Below are 20,899 nucleotides of genomic sequence, written 5' to 3'. Positions count from 1 at the left end.
CAAAATTTACCCTTTTACTTAAGCATGGGATTATAAATAACCCCTAAAACGAAAGCTAAACTTCTAAGTACACTTGTTAAAGTGTTTGCCAAGGTTACATTTATAGGTTTTTTGTTACATCTTCCAAGCTATAAATGATGAAACAGAGGAATAATTTTTGTGACTATGTAGTTTTCAGACTTAAAACTGGTTTAAAATTAATTTTTTCTGCTGCAAAAACTTTCCTTAAAAATGCAGAAGATCCTGGAGATGAGAAAATAGTTTCCTTTAGCAGACCAGTGAAAAACCCCACCACTGTACAATATTCTGAAGGTCACAGCTATTGGTTTGATACAAAAAGCAAACCTTAAAAAAGGTGTTCAATTTAGGGCAGAACTTTAAATGATAAATGATGAGATGAATATGATTAGCAAGAAAACAACCCAAAGAAGCCTCCACAGGACTGGCACTACACCGAACACTGCATGTAATGCATCATAATCTGCTTCCTTATGATGATGAGTAAAAACTGGGTTTCTTCAACTCCCTTAGTGATTTCATGCAGCCTTGTTTAAAATAGAAAATCCAAATAATCATCCCCCCCTTCATCAAATATTAGCTTGCAATTTGAATCACAAATGCGTCTTGTCTCTGACACCCCCTCCTGCTGTATGCTTGTGTTGGGCTTCAGTATGTAAGGGGGAGAGATTAAGCCAAATTAGCTTTTAGTACCATGAGGGTGGACCAAATCTTCACCTTATTTTATACAAACAACTGTTACTGCACTGGGACAGCTCAGCTGAGTAAAACCTTTTAAAGTGGGGATGCTACAAGACAATTTCTCTCCAGTGGGGCAGTGATGAAAAGCAGTGTCTTGTGTGGCTGGTCTTACTCCCACTGCATTAGTTTCAGCATTTAATGTTTTCTCACTGTTTCATTGAGATGGCTGTTAGCTGAAATGGCTCTCCTGGTGGGAGCTGCAGTGTACCCCGTGTTCAGAAAAGCAATGCTGCTGCCCACTGCATTGCTTCTGGAGAAAAGCTTTGATGGCTGCTATGAAGGATGTGGTTTCCAGAAAAACATCAGAAGAGAATGAAAAAAAAAAGCCACTTACAAAACCACAGATAACCAAATGTAATCATGCCTGGAAGGAAGTGTGAATAAATTCTGTCTATACCGAGAGCTTTAAATAATGTAATTAGAGGAAGGTCATGTACTGGGAAACAAAACATTGTTATGCAGTAACTTAAAGAATGGGGTTTGACAGAATATTTTCATCAGAGTTCTTAAAACTTTCAAAAGTTTTAATCCTGCAGGGTTTTGGGGTTTTATTTACAAGGCAATATTGTACATGAGACCTGATGATGTTATTGTCCAGATGTTCCATGCCCTATACAAACAAGCATGTTGAACCTGACCAAAAATGCACTCCATTTTACAAGAAATTTTACCAGTAAGTGCAGTTTGAGAGGCTGGTTGTCACCAACAAAGAAAATACTGTATTAGATTAATCAGAAGATGTTTGAGCAAATTGTCAAACTGTTTAGCAATGTCAAAGTTCTGATGAACCAGAAAGGTGGAGATGAGGAGAGGGTGTAAAGACGGACATGCTAGGCAGAAAACATCTCTTGTAGCAAGACAATGTTGGTGCTGAGCACACGCAGAGCTCAGGTTGTCATCTGCCTGTGTTCAAAAATGGCATATAGCTGCTTTATGCAGCTGTCAGAGCCTTTTTACACACATGCCCAGTGCCACATGCCCTGAATAATCTCTTTAGCTGCATCTCCTTCCTTTCTCAACATAAAATACAAAGCATGGATTCAAATACTGATCCAACTGGTCTTCTGGGCACTTCTGTGCCTCAGCCTGGGACTGTTGCTGAGTACCTCAGATTTCCCAGTTGCAGGTGGGGTTGCGTACCAGTCGTGCTTTCTCAAAAGTTAAAGAAAGGCTTGACAGACGATGGTGGTTGTTGAATCTGTGTCATATGTTAGTGTCAGAAACTGATTACACAAACTCAGCTGCCTTTAGTTAATGATCAGCTAAATCTGGTTGGCAAGCAGTCTGACATTAAACAGTAACCAGACAGGATTCAAAACTTCTTTAATATCTAGAGTTCCTTGCTGGCTTTTCCTCTCACCTCCAAAATCAGGGTGCCAGCCAGGAGATTATGCAAGCATGCACTCACTTGCTCTTTGTCTTCCCTCTCCTTCCCCTATCCCCCAAATCCTTCATAAATCATGATTTCTCTCTTGCACAATGGAACAGCTTGTACATGGGAGGTGAAAAGTGGCCCCTTCACCCACCTTTGGCATTCAGATCAATCCTCACTTGGTTTCTGGAAAGGCAGAGGTGTGGCCTCAAACCCAATATGCTGGAAGAAGGATTCGCCTGACCTAGTCGATTGCCAATGCTAAAGACAAACATACACCTGAAATCCCGTTCCTCCTGCACTGCAGAAGTATTCACAGTCTACACTGAGCCTTCAAAGAAACAGAGCAGAATTCACAACTTTTACTTTAAAAAATGGCCAACAGTGGACCGGCCTCATCTGCTTTGCAGCAGCCTTACATAAGCTTTCTTACATCTGCATGCTGCAAAGAATTCAACATCCTAGTAAATGATGGGTCTGCCTGAATGGAAAAACCAAGATCCCATCCAGTAATTCAGACATTTTTTCTGTAAGAAGAGGGGAGACCCAAACTTCACACTATTTTCATTGCAATCTCTTGAGCTCTGCATTTTTTAATCTGCCTGCGGTGCCCTCACCACCAGAGTGTAGGCTATAGGGAAACAAAAGCAGCCCTTGTCCTTATCCTTTCACAGAATCATTTAGGCTGGAAAAGACCTCCAAGATCGCAGTCCAACCTTTCAGGGTGTGTTGTTTGTAAGAGAGAATGCGAGATCAACATCCCAGGCAGGGGTGTGAGTGTCTATATTATCAGGGAAGGTCCTTTGGTACAAGGAAAGGGACTGGGGTCCACTGCCTGTCCAAGGGCTGTTCAGACATTTGAAACAGCTCTCAAATAACAGACGATAACCCAGACCTTTCTTCTCCCAAAAGGGCCATGATTACCAAATTCAAAAAATATCCCTTCTGGACATCCCTGGCAAGTAGCATAGATGCAGATGGAGAGTTAGATCCACATGTTCCTTTATCATCCTCAGCACACAGCACTCTCCTGAGGTAAGTACTCCTGAACCCCACCAGCCGAGGAAGGCTCTGAAGCTCTTGCCCTCTTTCTTAGCAAACTCAGTAACTTGGAGGTTTTAGATAACTCTAATGAACCACTAACTACCCACACATACACCAGCAGGCAGAGGGAAGTCCTTGTCACACACACAAGGCCTTGCACACAACCACTGGACCCTTCCTGTTTCTAGAAAATCCACTCCTTGTGTGCCAGGCACACACTAAGCACACTCACCAACGCCCCCAGGGGACCACTTAAAGGACCTGAAGTGGTTTTTGCTCTGGCTGGTACACAGGGACCAGATAACATTCTGGCAGTACAAATGTACACATTCATGGCTATTCTGAGACCTAAGGAGATAGATGGGGGTTTGAAGAGGATGGTATAGGTGAGACTGACTTCTGAGTCACTTGCTGAGCTTCTATTTGCTTTGCTTACGTTTCCCTGGAAAAAAAAACAAACCCAGATGTGTTTGAATCTGAGACAGCTGTGCCAGTAAGCAGTGAGAAAAAGAATGACTTGTTTTTACTTCAGAATAAACACAGTGAACCCTGCGCCTTCGCCAGGCGGTTCTTTGGCTAACCACACTGAATGTGCCAGGATCCTGCACTGACTGCAAACCTCAGTAGGCTCTTTCAGTAGAAACACACGCATTTTACAGGCACTTCTAAAGGACCTGTGATTACAGTATGTACTCACTTGAATAGGTAGAGATTCTTCTAGGGAAAGACCAGATCCTCCAAAGTAGTAACAGGATAAAATATAAAACAGCAATAATGATTCATTTAAAAAATATACATATTTTAAGAGCTATGGATGAAAATGCCATGTAAGAACAAGGTAATTCTTTAGTTCCAAGAACATGCATGGATTATCCAGCTAGTCTGACAACATTTAACACAGAAATTGTAATCTGTTTAAATCACTAACAATGCAGATTGAGCAAAACCCCACACCCAGTTTCTACGAGAGGCAGTGTAAGTGAACTTAAATATGGTGGAGAAGAAAAGACGGCAGATTTCTCACAATCTTTCTGCTCCCAAAGTCAGATGTGCTATACTAATACCATACCGTGTTTACAAAGGGCAGGAGCAGTGTCTGAGAACTTTAACACTGCGAGGCAAGAGGTCCCTGGGCAGTGCCCAGGTTACAAGAGCAAGAGTGCAAATTCGTCTTTTTTCCTTCCTCTGGGCAATATTCACAGCCTGGACTTTAAACACTGAACTTTACTATAACCTATCCACGTTTGCCTTCACTTCTCTTTGTTGAGACGGTGCTACGGTACAGGAGAAAGACTGCACACCGCCTTCTTTACTTCCCAGTAACCACCGCTGAAGGACAAAAAAATTATTCAACCACCACAATTAAGTTCTCTTACAAAAATACCCCGAGGCAGAAGGCAGGAGCAGTTCAGCGGCCGAGCCCCGCAGCTCCCGGCCAGGCCCGGAGCTCCCAGCCGTGCCCGGGGCCCCTGCGGCCCCTCAGCCGCGCGCCCCGGGGGCCGGGCGGGGCCGGGCCTGCCCGAGGTGTCCCGCGGCCATTCGGCGGCTCCGCGGCGGGCGGGGAGCGCGGGCGGGCGGGCCGGCGCCCTTCTCCGCCCCCAGGGGAAGGGGGAGGCGGGACGGCCTCGCTCGGCGTCCTCGCCATGAAGCAGCCGCCCCGGGCCCGCCGCGGCCCTTTAAATAGCGGCCGCCGGGGCTGCCGCTCCCTTCGCAGCACAGCGTCGCGTTGAGCTCGGCGCGCATCCTCCCCGAGCATCCCCCCTCGCGTCCCCGCCGCAGCGCTCCCGCTCGATCCGCGGCGCCGGGGCCGGACCGCGCCTGCTTGCCCGCGGTAAGTGTCCGTGCTGCGGCTGCGGTGCCGGCCGCCAGTGCCCCCGCTGCTGTCCGGGGGCCCCTTCCCGCCCCAGAGCGCGGGGCCGGGGCGCGGCCGGGGAGCCGCTCCCTTCCCGCTACGCTCCCGGGGATGGAGCCCGCGGGCCTGGCCCGGCCCAGCCCGGCTCGGGGCAGCGCGGTCAGCTCGGCCCGCACCGTTCTTCGGGGAGGAGGCGGGAGCTGGGCCTGCCCTTCCCGGCGAGGGGCTCCGGGAGCAGGGCGCGGCCCGGGGTCCCGGCGCGGCTGTGGCCGCAGCCTGAGGCCGCGCCCGGCCCCGCCGAGCGCTGTCTGCGGCGGCGGGCGCTGCTCCTGCCCGGCACTGCCGTGGCATCAGCAGTTCCTCGGCCCGAGGGTGGTGCTGGGGGTGTCGTGACTCAGAGCGACCGCAGAAACGCTTCTTTAGTGATCTGTGTATGCTGAGGCTCCGGTGAGGGACAGGCTCCAAAACCTTCCCGGGTTGGCGAGAGGAGTAAGCAGCTCATTTCAAGAGATCAGCCGTAAGAGATCAGTTCTGTTGGCTGCAGCATAATAAAATCTGAAATCACTAATACTCTGTTTTCCTTGAATTGTTGGCCGGTATTTTAATTTGTAACTCCTGTTTTCCCATTTCCCCCTTCTCTTAGTAGAGCAACCATGTTTGAAATTAAGAAGATTTGCTGCATTGGTGCTGGTTATGTTGGTGGGCCAACCTGTAGTGTTATTGCGCAAATGTGCCCCAGTATCAAAGTTACTGTTGTGGATGTCAATGAGGCCAGAATCAATGCCTGGAATTCAGACACGCTCCCAATCTACGAGGTAAACAGCACTGTTCTCTCTTCCTCCTGCCCGTGTCGCCTTTGCTTACCACCCACTCCATGGCATTTCCCCACTGCCCATTTCTGAAGCTTGTCAAGCTTAGCACATCAATGACGTCCTTCAGAAAGGGTATTCTGGAGCAGCTGCTTGGCACTACTGCTCATTAAACCAGATTTTAAAAATAGCTTAATGCAGCTGGTGCAGATGTGTATTAATGATTATATGAAGGGCCTAGTAAGGAAAATGTAGTTCTATATATAGTGAATTGTGCTAAATCATGCTGACTTTCTTTTGGGACCTGATTTGATCATCACATAGTCCTCTTGCTCAATTACAGATATTACCCGCTGTGTTGTAGCACAATATAAATGTGTTTGAAAATCAATAATTGAAACTGAGTAATTGAAAATCTTCAATCTGGCCTGGAAAGTCTAGGCCAAATAAATGTACCACACCGTCATTCCTTCACTACAGAACTACATTAATTTGAAAAGACATAAAGCATTTTTTTATTTTGCTTCTCTTAGCATTTGTTGATTTCCACTATTTTTCATCATAAAAGAATAGATCTCTTTTTTCCCCCTTCATTCTTTCATGAAATACAGTTTTTATAGATTTGAGTTCTTTAATAGGAGTGAAAACTTCACTCATCTCTGAAAGACAAAGCATCTGACTGGTACTAACAGTTGCTCTTTTGCTATAAGAAGTCTTCTTCCCTCTTAAAATCAGAGCTATACTGTGACTAAGTCAAGATGAATAGACCTCCTTTGTCATATAAATTCAAAAGAAACTGTGTATAATGTTCAGATTAGCAGGTGAGACATGAATAAAGTTTTTGAAAGCAAGTATTTTGCTTTCTCTTAACACTTAGACTGAATGAGCTGAAGTAGAACTCGCCTTGGCATGGTTTTTTTTAGTAAAAACACCAAACTTGTAACATCTGTTTCCTGAAATGGTGTCCTTTGCTTACAAAGAATGTACAAAACCTGCCAAGAGTTAGTTCAGACAGTTGTAAAATTGAGTCATTGCACAGTGAGGTTTCTGTGTTCTTTTGGGTTGGATTGTTTCTTTTCAGTGTCAGAAATTGTCTAGTGGGCTGCCTTTCCATTTACATCCCATAGTAAGACCATTGCTGAAATATTCGATGGGTTGTAAGACATGTTATTTTGCCTGTTCTGACCTTTGTTTTTCTTCTACATGGATAGTATTTGATATAAAATGAGGCAGTAAAAATGTCTTGCATAAGAAAGTTGCTTTGCTTTCTTCTCTCCCTCCAGTGAACCTTTGCCTTTCTGGCATTTACTTAAATATCTAATGTCATGATAGGTGTCTCAAGTTGGAGATAAGATTGCCACGTGAAAGTGCATGACTAGCTATTCAAACAAAAAGTAAAAGCTTCTTTTATCTGTGACAGATATATTTTGCTTAAAGATTTTTTAAGACCATTCTAGCACAAAGGATTGCTAATTTATATGACCTCCTGCCTCTTTTCTCTGAGTGGAAATGTTAAGAGAAGGGAAAGTGTTCCAGCACCGTATGTGTCTCTGGAAAGCGTTTCATCATATTATGGCTGTTGTAATTCTTCCACACCGTAGGAGCAGTGCCATGATAAGTTTAATCTGGCCCAAATATGGATGGTTGCTAAAAGGAGTGGTCTTGATTTCCTGTGTGTCTCTGCTGCCTATCCTTCACTGGATCTGGGCTTGCTTACTCAGTGGAAGACTTCACGGGGTGTTTTTTTGTGCTGAAGCAGTTTTAGATCTGATATTGAGGGGATCATGGAAAGAGGGAAAAGGAGAACTTGGACCACCTCTTTGTTTGCACTCTAGGGAATATTTTAAGACTTCCTCTTGAGTCTACTTAACATCGCTCTACAGGTATTTCTCTAATTGCTTCATGTGGCAGTAGAACTGAGCATGGGAGTAACTGAAAGCTAAAATCTGGCTGTGCAAATAAGCAATTCAGTGTGGCTGAAAGTTTCAGGACAGCATTTTGAATAAGAAAGACCTTAACTTTTTTTACTGTATACATCTTCAGAAGCTCTACTTCTGCCATACTCAAAACATGCTACACTGATGGGGCAAAAAGGGAAATCTTTCTTTATCTGAAATTATCTTTGGACATAGAGTTTGCTGGTCTTCTAACTGCATTAATCTTAACTGGTTTTTTTTCTGCTTCTTTTTCAGCCGGGCTTACAAGAAGTAGTAGAATCCTGTCGAGGAAAAAACCTCTTTTTTTCCACAAGTATTGATGATGCCATTAGAGAAGCTGATCTTGTATTTATTTCTGTAAGTTTAGGAGAAGAAGGTGGTTGTGTTTATCTTTTTTATCTTTCTTATCAAATAATTATGTTGCTTTTCTTTGAGGAAGTTGCCTTTGTTTTGTCATGTAGTTCTGTTAGCAATGTCATGCCATTGTGTCACAGATTTCTCCTTGCCTTTCTGTGTACTGTGGGAAAAGTGTTAAATAAGCTTTTTATATGTTTTTCTTATAGCCAGTAGCAGCTTTTACAAATGATCAGGTTCTAAGTCAAAATGGTAATGTTGATGTTTAACTTGGTTAGGTGTATGGAGTCAGAGCAGAGTGCAGTGGAGTTCTGTCATTGCAGTATACTAGTGAAATCTGTGGGACCTGGATAATAATGATAAAATTCCTAGACAGATATGCAAAATCATATGCTGGTTATTTGGTTACAAAGATGACCAATTTCTAGAAGCTTTTCAAAATAGTGTATTAATGGAAACAGGGATGGCTTTAATATTTCAAAGTTACTGACACCACTAGAAAGAGGATTAAGTCAAAGATGAACAGAGATTTTGTAATCTTGAGGTTGTTACTAATACAGAATCCAAAATAACTGATTGCTATTTGCTTTGGTAGGCCACAGTTAAGTTTTTTGTTAAAGTTGTTTTTCCTTGAGGTCTCCTCTTTGTTAGGGTGCTGTAGTATGGAGCTCCCTTTCTGACAGTATTTTTCTTCATTCATTAAGTCTAAAATAAATGCCATGTGGCTGGATGACAACCACTAATACAGCCCATATATTGCCACCTGTCCCTGGTTCAAAATAAGCCTTTGTGTTTTACACATTGTTGCCATTTCTTCTTTCCATTTATAATGAAAAGGACCCTCTGTCTGAATGGAAACGACATGTTTTCCCTCACGTTGTCTTTTCTGTGTACATCAGTACACTAATTTTCATCAGCCCTATGCTTAGGTTTCATTGCAAAGTGAGTTTAAACTATAGTTGCCTCACTGGCCACAAGATTCTTACATGAGTCTTTGCACCCCTAGTGTGACGCAAGTAACAAAAAGTGGCTGACCATAATCATGAAGAAATTACTGGTGTTTGCAGAATAAGGATTATTTCACCAAAGCCTGTAGAGCTGCTATGAATTGCTCTTGTTTAAATCCTGTTTGAATAGAGACCAGTGAATAGTGAGCTTTCTGTAGAAAACAAAATGGATACTTTAGACAGCTAATACTTCTTCATCTGATGTGGTAAGCAGAATAATTATGGGGTAGAAGCATTTTCCTTCCTCTGAGAAGGAAAATGTCCTTCAGTCTGAATAATTTCACCTTGCCTCTTAACACAAGAGGTACTGACCTGTAACATTTCTTCCCCTTACACATATTTGTGATTAGGTTAATACACCAACAAAGACCTATGGAATGGGAAAAGGCCGAGCAGCTGATCTGAAGTACATTGAAGCTTGCGCTAGAAGAATTGTACAGAATTCAAATGGCTATAAAATTGTCACTGAGAAAAGCACAGTTCCAGTGCGTGCTGCAGAGAGCATTCGTCGAATCTTTGATGCTAATACTAAGCCTAACTTGGATTTGCAGGTAAACATAATCTTTGAGTTGTGCATTTAAAGGCTGGCCGTTACTTTTGGTTTTTACTTGTTGATGTTTTTCCCCTGTGTGTGTAGGTGCTGTCTAACCCGGAGTTCCTTGCTGAAGGAACGGCCATCAAGGACCTGAAGAACCCAGACAGAGTGCTTATCGGTGGAGATGACTCTCCAGAGGGACAGAAAGCTGTCCGTGCTCTGTGTGCTGTTTATGAGCACTGGGTGCCCAAAGAAAAAATCCTCACAACCAATACGTGGTCATCAGAACTTTCCAAACTGGTTAGTGTTGCTCCTTGCTGTAGTCTGCAAAGCTCAGAAGTTTTGTTGACACTGAGTGATGCAGCTAGGAAAGACAGGTGAAGTTGGGAGGACCCAATGCATATGTCAAAGGATATTGATCTTTTCCAGTTTTCAACTGACTAGTTAATAGGTGATTCAGACTTTCTGTGAAGTCCTTTTCTCACTTTTACTGCTGTTAGTTATTACTGAGAGCAAACATCCAGTGCTGCAGAAACTGATTGCTGTCATAAAACTGTTCCAACTCTGCAAGTTAAGCATTATCTTGTTTTGCTTAAATCCCATTAACTGGCATCTATATATTAAACTCATTATGTTACCCTTTTGTATATCAATGGAGTTGCATAGATACTAAAGTAATCCCTTCAGTAGCAACTCCCCTTGGTCTGTGGACATCTTGGTTTCTGGAAAAATGAAGTTCTTTACTATGCTTTTTATTTGCAGGCAGCTAATGCTTTCCTTGCCCAAAGAATCAGCAGCATTAATTCAATCAGTGCTCTGTGTGAAGCTACAGGAGCAGATGTTGAAGAAGTAGCAAGAGCTATTGGAACTGACCAAAGAATTGGAAATAAATTTCTCAAAGCCAGTGTTGGTAAATGAAAAATTCCTCCTTTCTTTTTCCTTGCTGGGCTTCTGTTTAATAGTGCAATAGTCATGTTTTGAAATAAGTAATCTGATTCTCTAAAATTTTCTACATCATTAGAAGTGCTTAATGTAAGAAAATATTGCTGTAGAGTACTAGTATAAATTCGTTTTTCTGGTAAAATATGTAGAACTGAGGTTGCTCCAGACCCAGCAACCTGAAACTGGAGAGTTCAGAGTGCATGGTTCACCCTGCCTGTGACACTGGAAAGAAAGCTATGACTTAATTTTTCTGAAGCATCACTGATGACAGTGCTTTCTAAGATGTCTTCCCAATTGCCACTGCTGCAGTTTTGTTTGGACATTGCTGCCAGTTTTGTTTGGGAGTTGCTGTCTTGAGGGACAGAATACCTGTAGCTCAGAATGTGTGAAGACAGCTTCTAATTTGTAGGATGAATTGATAAGATCATAAGGTTGGAAAAGACCTGCAAGATTGAGTCCAACCTTTGACCAACGACCATCTTGTCAGCTAGGCCCTGGCACTAAATGCCATATACAGTCATTTCTGGATTAGATTTATGAGAGTAAAATGTGATGAAGTGGTGATTGGTGCATCAAACTTCGAAACTTCAGAACAAGATTAAAGCCTCTCTATATGGTTTCATGCTAGAAAGTGAGCCTTAAAAAACCTTATTATATATAACTTATCCTAGAGTCCATATAAGAGTGAAAAATGGATAGCAAATGCATTACCAAAAATTGCTACTAGGTTGTTAAAATTCCTTCTACAGTATGTAGTTTCTGGGACTGCTTGCTGAGCAAAGTTCTAGGTTCAAGAATCCCTCTGTCTCGGTTCTCCCTTGGTCACCTGTGGTGATCTTTGGTTCTTGGCAATGATTAGATATCCATTTGGGGTGCAAGAGGAAGGAACCTAATCTAACACACTTGTTTTGAGAAATATTAGTCTAAATCTTGAGGTGGAGGGAGAACAGGCCCAGGATCTTGTCTACCTACATTTAATAATAGCCCATAGTTGCCTTTCAGCTCAGGTTTCTGTGTTAAAATTTCTATTGATATCAGTGTAACTTGAAGCATAATTAAGCCTTCTGTAATTAACAAAGTAAGTAGGTTCAGGAGTTGGATTTTAAGAGATTAAGGTTTTTCATTTGCTAGCAGTGAAATACTGGGAAAAATGATAATGCTGACTATGTCAGTGATTGCCAAAAACTACTTGGTTCCACAGACTGTCTTGGATCAGTACTTTAAGTCACCTGTAACATAACTGCTTTCTCTTTCAGGGTTTGGAGGTAGCTGTTTTCAGAAGGATGTCTTGAATTTAGTGTACCTCTGTGAGGCACTGAACTTGCCTGAGGTAGCTCGCTACTGGCAACAGGTACAAGTTCTTCACCAATTTTTTCAGAGGGTGGTGTTTCTTCAGCACTCACCTTTCAGGCGTTGAGCTTTTAAGCATTGTCCACACAAACTTTGTTTCAGCTCTAAGGAGCTGATCACCTTTACATTTCAGGGCCCTTGGCCTAACACTGGCATTTGATACTTGTGGGTGCTTAGGCTTGTTTGGGGTGAATTCAGTTACTGGGATCAAATGGATTGTGATGCTGTCTAGCAGCAGTAGAAAATGTGAAGTAGAAGCATGTGTCTCCTGTCTTTCTTTTGCAGTTGGGTATCTGTCCACTTTGAATTCAGAACTTGTGAGCTTTTCCTCAGGGTCTACTTTTACAGTTCTGAAAGAACTCAGTAGATCTTGCTATTTTTTTTAAATGAACATGGTTGCTGTTATTCTCTGGTTTAAAGTTAGGAATGGTTGGGAAGATAGGGATGCTCTGAGGCCTGGCTCCAATGCAGCAATGATACCCAGTCTGTTCTAGCAAGCATTTCCCTATTAACCAGTGAAAGCACCACACCTTTCTTCCTAGTCCTGACCAAGAAGCTTTGATCTGTGTGGTATGGTCAAAAATCCCCTTTGGTTTATTGTCCTGATTTGTCTGTGGTGGTCAAGTGTAAAGCTGCCCCACAGATGCCCCCAGAATACCAAGTTCATGATTTTCTTACCTTATTAGCAGCTTTGGTTTTTTTGGTCTTCATTTTGGTTAGCCTTTTTTCCCTTCACTCTTCTCCAATCCAGGAACAGCTGGAAGGCTTGCATATAATAACAAAAGAGAAGCATTTAAGTGTGGTTGAATTACACAAGTTTTCTGTATTGGTATCTGTCAGTGTGGATTAAAATAGCTGAAAATATTCTCATAGTTGTTACACATGGCATGTAAAAAAGTGTGAATGTGTCACATTGCCAGTGTAGGTCTGGCAATGGGACGTCCATGTGACAGCAAGTACCCTAACATTGAAATTGTGTTCTAGGCAGAGACATGGAAAGCAGTAAGTTTTAATTTTTTTAAAAAAAAGCAGTGTGAAAAAAGTCTTAGCTTTTAAACTAGATAATGCATGTTAAGATGTGTATATGTCCATCAGTATTCACTCATTAAATAGGATTTATCTCAAAATTTGATAAATTAATGTATCTTCAGATTGCTTATGATACTGAGTAAAAATGCTTAGCTTTCTCTTTTAAGCCTCTATTGAATTTATGTGTGGATAGTTTGGCTTTATTATTAATAGAATCTGTTTATAGTTTAAAATGGCCCCTTTCTGTACCATCATGGCTTGTATAATTTCAGGTAATAGACATGAATGATTACCAGAGAAGAAGATTTGCTTCCCGCATTATCGACAGCTTGTTTAATACTGTCACTGACAAGAAGATTGCTATTTTAGGGTTTGCTTTCAAAAAGGATACTGGGGACACAAGGTAAGCAAACAAGCTCAGTTCACCAGCCTGAATTCCTTACAGCTGTCACCAGCCACCAAGCTAATGCCCACCACGGAACTGAATTAATAGCTGGATATGGGACCCTTTTTTCCTTGTGACTGAATTGGTTTGTAACAAGGATTAGTTTTTCTTTAATGGGTGAGAACTGATTCTTGACCTCTACAACAGACCTGAATCATGCAGAAGTTGCAGATAATTCTAGTCCTTATTAACTTGCACAGGCAAAGATAGATTTTGACAGACTCCTTCCATTCTCCACAGAAAAGAGTGCAAACACTTTTGCAGCTGGTTCTAAGTTGCTTTGTGAAATCAGTGTCAGCTTGATTTCCTGAAGTGGTTAATTCTAATATTTTATAAAGGTCAAACTTAATACAACTCTTCAACTGCAGTTTGTGGGGAAAACTTATAAACTCTAAGCCTTTATAATTTTGGTCATTAGGAGTCATCAGACTTAAGTTTCTTGGACAATTCAGCAAAAGAGATACAAACCTTTTCATACTGTTCTCCTTGGTGTCCATCAAGATTACAGATTTCCTGCTGGCATGGTTGCTACTACGATATTTAATGTAAAGATGATATAAAAACTCTGGCATTGCGTATCATGGTACTTGAAAACTTTCATTACTTGGAACATGCCACCTGGTTCTTTAACTGATTGATTCTCTTCCCTAGAGAGTCATCCAGTATATACATTAGCAAGTATTTAATGGATGAAGGAGCAAAGCTGCATATCTATGACCCTAAAGTACCTAAGGAGCAAATCATCTTTGATCTCTCACATCTGGGTGTCTCAGAAGATAACCAAGGTAAGAGTTTTCATATAAAGTTTATTCCCCTCTTCCCACCCTATTCTCAATATACATGGCTCTGTTTAAATATTTAAAATTCATTTTCAGCATGACATCATTGTGCTGTTAGTTGCACTTACTGGAAAATTGTTATAGCCCAGAGGATTACTCTCATTCTTCTTCCTTTCCCTGTAGCTTTTTTAGATAAGTGCGAATTCTCAACTATTGGATATTTTTCTTTCAATAAACACTCATTTGAATAGATGACTAGAATTTTATCTCTGAATAAGTAAAAGGATGGGAAAGAAGAACGTCCAGAAGGACAGACTAGTTCTGACAGTTCCTTTGTGCTCCAAGTTCTATATTAGTTCTTTCTTACATATCTAAAATAGAAATAAAAAAGTGATTCTGGAATGCACTATTGAGCATTCTCCCTTCCCTCATATCACTTCCAAATTACTTGGTTCTCTGACATTCAAGAACACTTTAAAATAATCACCTATGATTACAGAGGTAAGGGGTATTTGGGACTCCTGTTTTCTTATGGGGAGAGGAGGAACGGAGCTGCTGGATGGGGAGAATAGTTGAGGCTTTTAGAGGGGAAGAGAATGGAGCAAACTGAGCTGTGATGACAAATGAAAGGTGTTATATTATTAGACATGCCCTTGAATTGGAGGGAAAGGGGAGGCTTGCCTCTAGGCAGCTGCTCAGGCAGCCCCTGGGGAGCCATGTGTGTCTCTTCTGTAGTGTGGACTTAGTGTTAAATAGAAATTGTGATGTGCTGCTGTTATACAGCCGAGGACCTTTGTGAGAGTTGGCATTTGAGCACTCCGTAGTACCTTCAAATTCTAGAGACGTGCTGTTTACATCGAATTTGAATGCTTGACTTCAAACATTTAAGTGCCCTGACTACTCAGATGCCAGGTACGGCCTGCTTTCATTTAAATAAGTAAAACCAAAATATTAAGTATCTTGGTAGAAAATATCTTTAGGTGAGTGACTTGAAACTTGTTTGTGTAGGGCAAGGAAGGAGACTTGTTTGCTGGAAATGTGCCAGATTGATGCCAAAGTCACACAGAATAAAACTGTTCCTTCTGTTACAGTGTCTCGGTTGGTCACTATCAGTAAAGATCCCTATGAAGCCTGTGATGGAGCTCATGCCCTTGTAATTTGCACTGAATGGGACATGTTTAAGGTAAATGTTATCTTTAATTTAAACTAAAGGAAAAAATAGTGTTACGCTAGTTATTTATTCTATTGGCTTTAATTACTTTTTACAGGAGTTGGATTATGAACGTATTCATAAGAAAATGCTCAAGCCTGCATTTATCTTTGATGGTAGGAGAGTTCTAGATGATCTTCACAATGAGCTACAAATCATTGGCTTCCAGGTAATCATCTGGGTGATGCTTCTTATGTTTCTTTCTGCTCTCTTCCCTATTGCTCTCCTTCTTCAGTGACTGAGTAGCAAGGGAAAACAACCTTTAGAGGTGAGGATTTCAATGTAAATCTCTCTGTTCTTAAGTGTTCATTAGTACTGTTTTCCTCCACTATCTTACTACTTTGACTGATGTGCTTTTACAGTTGAGGCTGTGCCATCAACATTGTGCAGTATAAACCTGCCTTAGAATCATTCAGGCTGGAAGAGACACCTGAGGTCACAGAGTGCAACCATGAATCTAACAGCTGAATGCTGCTCTGCCCTTCTTTGCAGCAGGGAAGTGATGGACAGTTAGGAGATAAATGTGAAAAACCGCTAAATCCTCTGCCCAGATTTATTCTAGGCATGATATCTAAAATCAGCCCCTTCACTGTTTCTTCCAGACCTGCAGTCTTTGCTGCTGCCACCCAGCAGAAGGGCTGAGTTTGTATGTTAAAACCTATGGTATAGCCCCTACTTGGACTTAGTTTAGTATCACCAAAAAAAACAAAAAAACAAACAACAAAACAAAAAACAAAACAAACAAACAAAACAACAAACAAACAAACAAAAACCCCAAAGCTTTTGAAATTGAGAGTAACAGAATAGCAAAACACTTCCTACAGAAGTAAATGTAAGCTGTAAGTACCACTTTTGCTCTTCACAAAAGACATAAGCAGGTTCACTGGAGACATAGATTTAAACACTTATCAGTCAGTGAGATCTTCACTTGGACAAACTATTAAGGGATGTTTTGGATTCTTCTCCTTCAGGTTTGCATAACAAAGCTGGCTGGTGTTGGAGGTGAAAGCAGTGAATGCAAAGATGTATCTGAAGATAGTGAAATGCTCAAGTATTACATGAGAGGCTGGAGGAGATGACTGATTAAGTCCTTTTAGTCCTCTGTGTTTGATTAAGATCAGCTAGAAGATCCAAACAATGGTGTTTGTTTATACCAGAGAGAGGACACAGAAGCTTAACTTTTTAGCTAAGTGTTTTGCTAAGCTAATAGCAAATTCTATATCAAGTGCTGATCTGTGTAATATTTCTCCTAGGAATTTCTCTTCTGAAGTCTTCTGTGGCTTAAAGAATTTATAGATCAGAGACTGTATGTTTCTTCCATGAAATACTAGTTGAATTTTTAACCAATTTGTGAGTTTGCCATCCAGAATGCAATTAGTCATCCAGGTTTACTATCCAGATTTTTCATCTAGAATATCATTGCAAAGGCATTTAACAGTTGACCTATATTTTCTGCATAAAATAATAAAAGGGATTTTGTCTTAAATGGACAATCCCAAAATTTAAGTTTTTAGTGCCCTAGTCTTTTAACTTCCCTTGTTACAAGCAGTTTCATTAGACAGCCTGATGCTAATAGCAATTCCATTGTATCAAATCCAACCGTTTGAATTTGAGTAGTTTAAATTTTTTTTCTCAAACTGGAGTTTAAACAACTTTAAACACACCTAACATTTCAATTATAACCTGTTTCCACTGTTAAAGCTTAATTCAGAAGATATGAATGGGAAACCCTTTGATTCTAGGCAGAGTAATTTCTGATTTGAGAAAAAAGTCTGCTCAGGTCTCAAGCAGCGAAAGCAGAGTAAGCCTTGATTGAGGGGCTTGAAGCACTTTCAGCATAGATGGAATTTGACTAATACTAAAATCACTAAATCCCCAAATAATCTGATAGAAGCATCTCAGCCAGACACCATAAGAACAAAATCTGCAAGCCAGATCAGATGCACGTTTCAGTCATTTTTCATTCCGTGTACTCCTGAGTACTGTGCTTATTCTCATAATGGCTATAGGATTTCTATCTTGATATTTTTCCCTGTTTAAGCTACAGGTATGTACACTGTTTGTGAACCAGCTTGTATAAATCCATTTAACCAGGCACTTGAAGCTGCTAAAGGGCAAATATGGTACATACAGCTCTCCTGACAGTTTAAACAATGCTCTTTAGCATTAACTCAGATGTCTGCCTAGAATATATTCATCAAAACTTTGTTAAAATAGAATAGTTGAAGCACTTTGTCTTTTGGAGCTTTGCATTTGACCTGCATTGCTTAAGAGGAAAGCTACAGTTCTGCTTATTTACTGAGTGTCTGAACTATCTTACATAGCTGGTGTTTTGTCTTCTACAAGCTCTGTCCTTAGTGATTCACATTAGTCTGACCTAGAAATTAGGGGAATTTGCCTTGCTCTTTGAATTTTGCCAGATCTGGCTTGTGTGTGTTGGCTTTGTTACAGGTTTTCACTTGTGTTGGTTGCCTTTAGCCTTTCAGAGTTGTGTTGCTTCAAAACCAGCCTACTGCATTATGGAGGGAAAAAGCTTCTTCTGTGCTAATTTAGTATAAATCTTCAGTAAGAGGAGTCTGAATACCCAGAAACATTTTATGGTGTTGGTATTTGTAGTCCTATGGAAGGTGAGACAGATGAATGTTCAAATTGTCAAGATGCAGCTTTAAATAGGCAAAGCAGGCACCTGTAAAAGGCTGGTTGGTTGTTTTGGTTTCTAAACAAACTCTTTGCAACTCCAGTCACAGAATCTGTCCTTGGGCATGCTGTGCTTTGTGGCTTGCTTTATTCTAATGTTCATAAAATGTGTTCTTTGTAGATTCCTCATAGGTTGACATGATTGTTAGCTTGTCACACTCATTAAATGTGTTTCTCTTTCAGATTGAAACAATTGGGAAGAAGGTGTCAGCCAAAAGAATTCCTTTTGCTTCTTCATGTGAAATTCCTAAATTCAGCCTGCAGGATCCACCTGTCAAAAAGCCTAGAGTATAATGTTTAATAGATACTGAAGGAATTCTGTGGATCTTCTTAGTGATAATACTGTAAGCCTATGCTTTTTTTAAGAAAATATATTTTTCATAAACTAAACCAATTTTACACTAGAAATGGTACCTGGTACATGTGAATTCAGTCTATTTTCAAATCTCTATTTTTATAGCAATTTTTTTTGGTTACTGAAGATGGTACAAACCTGTTTTTAATAACGAATCATCTTTTAAGTGAAAAAGTTACCTTCAAACTGCAGATTTCTGCTTCCAGAAATGTTCCTAAACAGCACTTTAATTATTTCAAATGATATGAAAACAAAAGAAATAGAATATCTTTTTAACTTGGTCCAGTTATAGACTGTAATCAGTCCACATAAACTGTGATCTATAGACTGGAACTTTGGTCTCACCAATTTTTATTTTCTTTTGGGGTAATTCTTTGCCTCGTTCATTGTGTGCTCTAACTGGCATTGAAGTCAAAAGATCATTTCTAAGTAAATTGGTAGGGTTTAGGTCCAATTCTAAGGTAGAACTGACTTCAACAATAACGCCCCAGTCCTGGTTTGGGGTCCATTGGCACTGACACATCTTTTGGGAGACCAGATAGTTCTGCAGGTATCAATCGTGTAATTTGTGCCAGTGGACAGCAGTTACAACCTGATCCACTGGCAGATCTTCAGTTTTCATTCTTTGGTTGTCTTGCCTACATTCCATGTGCAGCCACACATTTTTGATTTAATCAGATTCCTGGGGCAAGTATTCCCTGAGTTACAGCAACACAGCCTGTCTTCAGCAGAGGAGCATTCTGCTTGTTTGAACACTGAATTTAAGGAGAATTACCTAATTTGGTATCAGCCCAAGTAGAAAATAAACATTGGCTTCAATGTTACCTGATGGTTATCTTTTTCCTTCCTTACATACTCCATCTGAATGCAGTCTTTTTCAAAAATCTGCAAAAAATTTATCTCTGCTGTGAAGAAATTATTAAAAATAAATTCAGCCCCATAAATCAGCTTCCTACCTCATCTGACTAGCATGAATGAATACGTCCAATGTTCTCTTGATAATTTTGCCTTTACTGTTACTTTGTTTCTACTTGTTTTTTATTATTCTCAATTGGCCAGTGCTATTAAAATCCTTGAGATGACAATGTTTGTCAGTGTTTGGCTTGTTGCGTGGGGTTGTGAAATGGAGGGGAAGGTAGAGAAGGATGACCATGAACAGGTTTCAGAGTAGAAGATACGGACATCTTAGTTGAATAATAGTGTTGGGATAGTAGAGAATTATCCTGCAACTGGTCAAATAATACTATCTGAATTATTCAACTGGTGTGCCTTCAAGCGTGGTGTATCAATAGTTAAACAGGAGGGAAGATCAGTGTCTTGGTAATGAGTGCTGTTACTGTAACTGCTTACCCACAGAAATGTAGATACAGTTTAAGCCTCAGGACAGTTACTTGAAGATTTAAGGAACTTTTATAACAAATTGGGTAAACAGTACAAGACAGTGATACCTAACTGAAATAGCTGTGTCCTTGAACCAGATGCTTCCAGATTCTGCATGTTAATGGCTTCCACATAGGGACTTACTCTGCAGCAGTCATCTGCCACTTCAGGCAAATACGCCTGAGGCTTTTTGTCCTACTGTAAGATTTTTCACACATCAAAAGCCACTCAAAGTGAGTGGGAATTATGGGGGCTTAAAATCAAACTGTCCTCTTTCATCATGCCATTTCCTCCTCCCTATTGACTAGTGCTGCTTTCACGTAACAACCCTGGGATGCAGCAAGAGCTGCAATGCAGCCCTTGTAAGCACTGTGATCCAAGGGGCAGATCACCCTGGGTTTGCCAGTGAGTGTCCTCCTGGCTGCCTCTGGCTCTGTAGCATCTGAGAGGGCAGGCTGGTCACTGCTTCGTTGGGATTAAGAAGATTACAATTATCAAGTTTTACTCAAGGATCTCTTGTCCTTGACTGTTCAGGTTAGCATGGCACTGCTTCAGGGCCCATCTTAACTAGGATGGTGAGGAGAGGTGTGAGAAAATCAGGATGCCTTTCTGAAACCTGCACATACCTGTAATAGTAGTGCCTTTGTATGGGACCTGTCTTCATCAGTTTGAAGCAGATGATGAACTGTTACTCTTGTGTAACAACCCTGTATTGCTCCTTTTAGGAATGTGCAAGGGTTCCAGAGATTTGAGATGGCTTTTCACAAGCCATCCCAAAGAGATGGAAAAACTAAATGCTGTTCCCCCTATTGCTACCCTGTTTCTCCTGCAGAATTAGTCAAAGCCTGAATTGTGACTTGTGGGTTAGTCATAAAGATATTAAAGAATGGCCAAGTTCATTACAGTGGGATCACTCTCACTTCCCTCTCTTAGCAAAGGGGGAGCAGCAGATCCTTTCTCAAGAGCAGTAAGAGGTAAAAGTAGTACTGGCATTTTGCTTGCATTCTTAGAGTCAACTTAGTTTTTTGGTGGCTGCATTCTTG

The 20,899-nt window shown here is 41.0% G+C and overlaps 1 protein-coding gene across 2 annotated transcripts; it reads left to right on the top strand.

Annotated features, from left to right (window-relative positions):
- Positions 1 to 4,807: 4,807 nt before the first annotated feature.
- On the top strand, positions 4,808 to 19,561 carry UGDH (UDP-glucose 6-dehydrogenase). Of its 2 annotated transcripts, none has more exons than XM_063401798.1 (12): positions 4,808 to 5,006; positions 5,674 to 5,842; positions 8,029 to 8,130; positions 9,485 to 9,685; positions 9,772 to 9,969; positions 10,432 to 10,579; positions 11,868 to 11,962; positions 13,263 to 13,393; positions 14,087 to 14,220; positions 15,306 to 15,397; positions 15,483 to 15,593; positions 18,305 to 19,561. In XM_063401798.1, exons 2-12 carry the CDS (start codon positions 5,681 to 5,683, stop codon positions 18,413 to 18,415), a joined length of 1,485 nt encoding a protein of 494 aa, XP_063257868.1. In that variant the 5' UTR covers positions 4,808 to 5,006; positions 5,674 to 5,680; the 3' UTR covers positions 18,416 to 19,561. The 2 variants fall into 2 exon arrangements, with proteins under 2 accessions (XP_063257868.1, XP_063257867.1); XM_063401797.1 differs by having other exon boundaries at positions 5,671 to 5,842.
- The last annotated feature ends 1,338 nt before the right edge of the window (positions 19,562 to 20,899 follow it).

This window comes from Prinia subflava, chromosome 7 (assembly GCF_021018805.1).
Source record: "Prinia subflava isolate CZ2003 ecotype Zambia chromosome 7, Cam_Psub_1.2, whole genome shotgun sequence".
Lineage (NCBI taxonomy): Eukaryota > Metazoa > Chordata > Aves > Passeriformes > Cisticolidae > Prinia > Prinia subflava.
The sequence above is the reverse complement of the archived record's forward strand: the minus strand, read 5'-3'. Positions and strand labels throughout refer to the sequence as shown.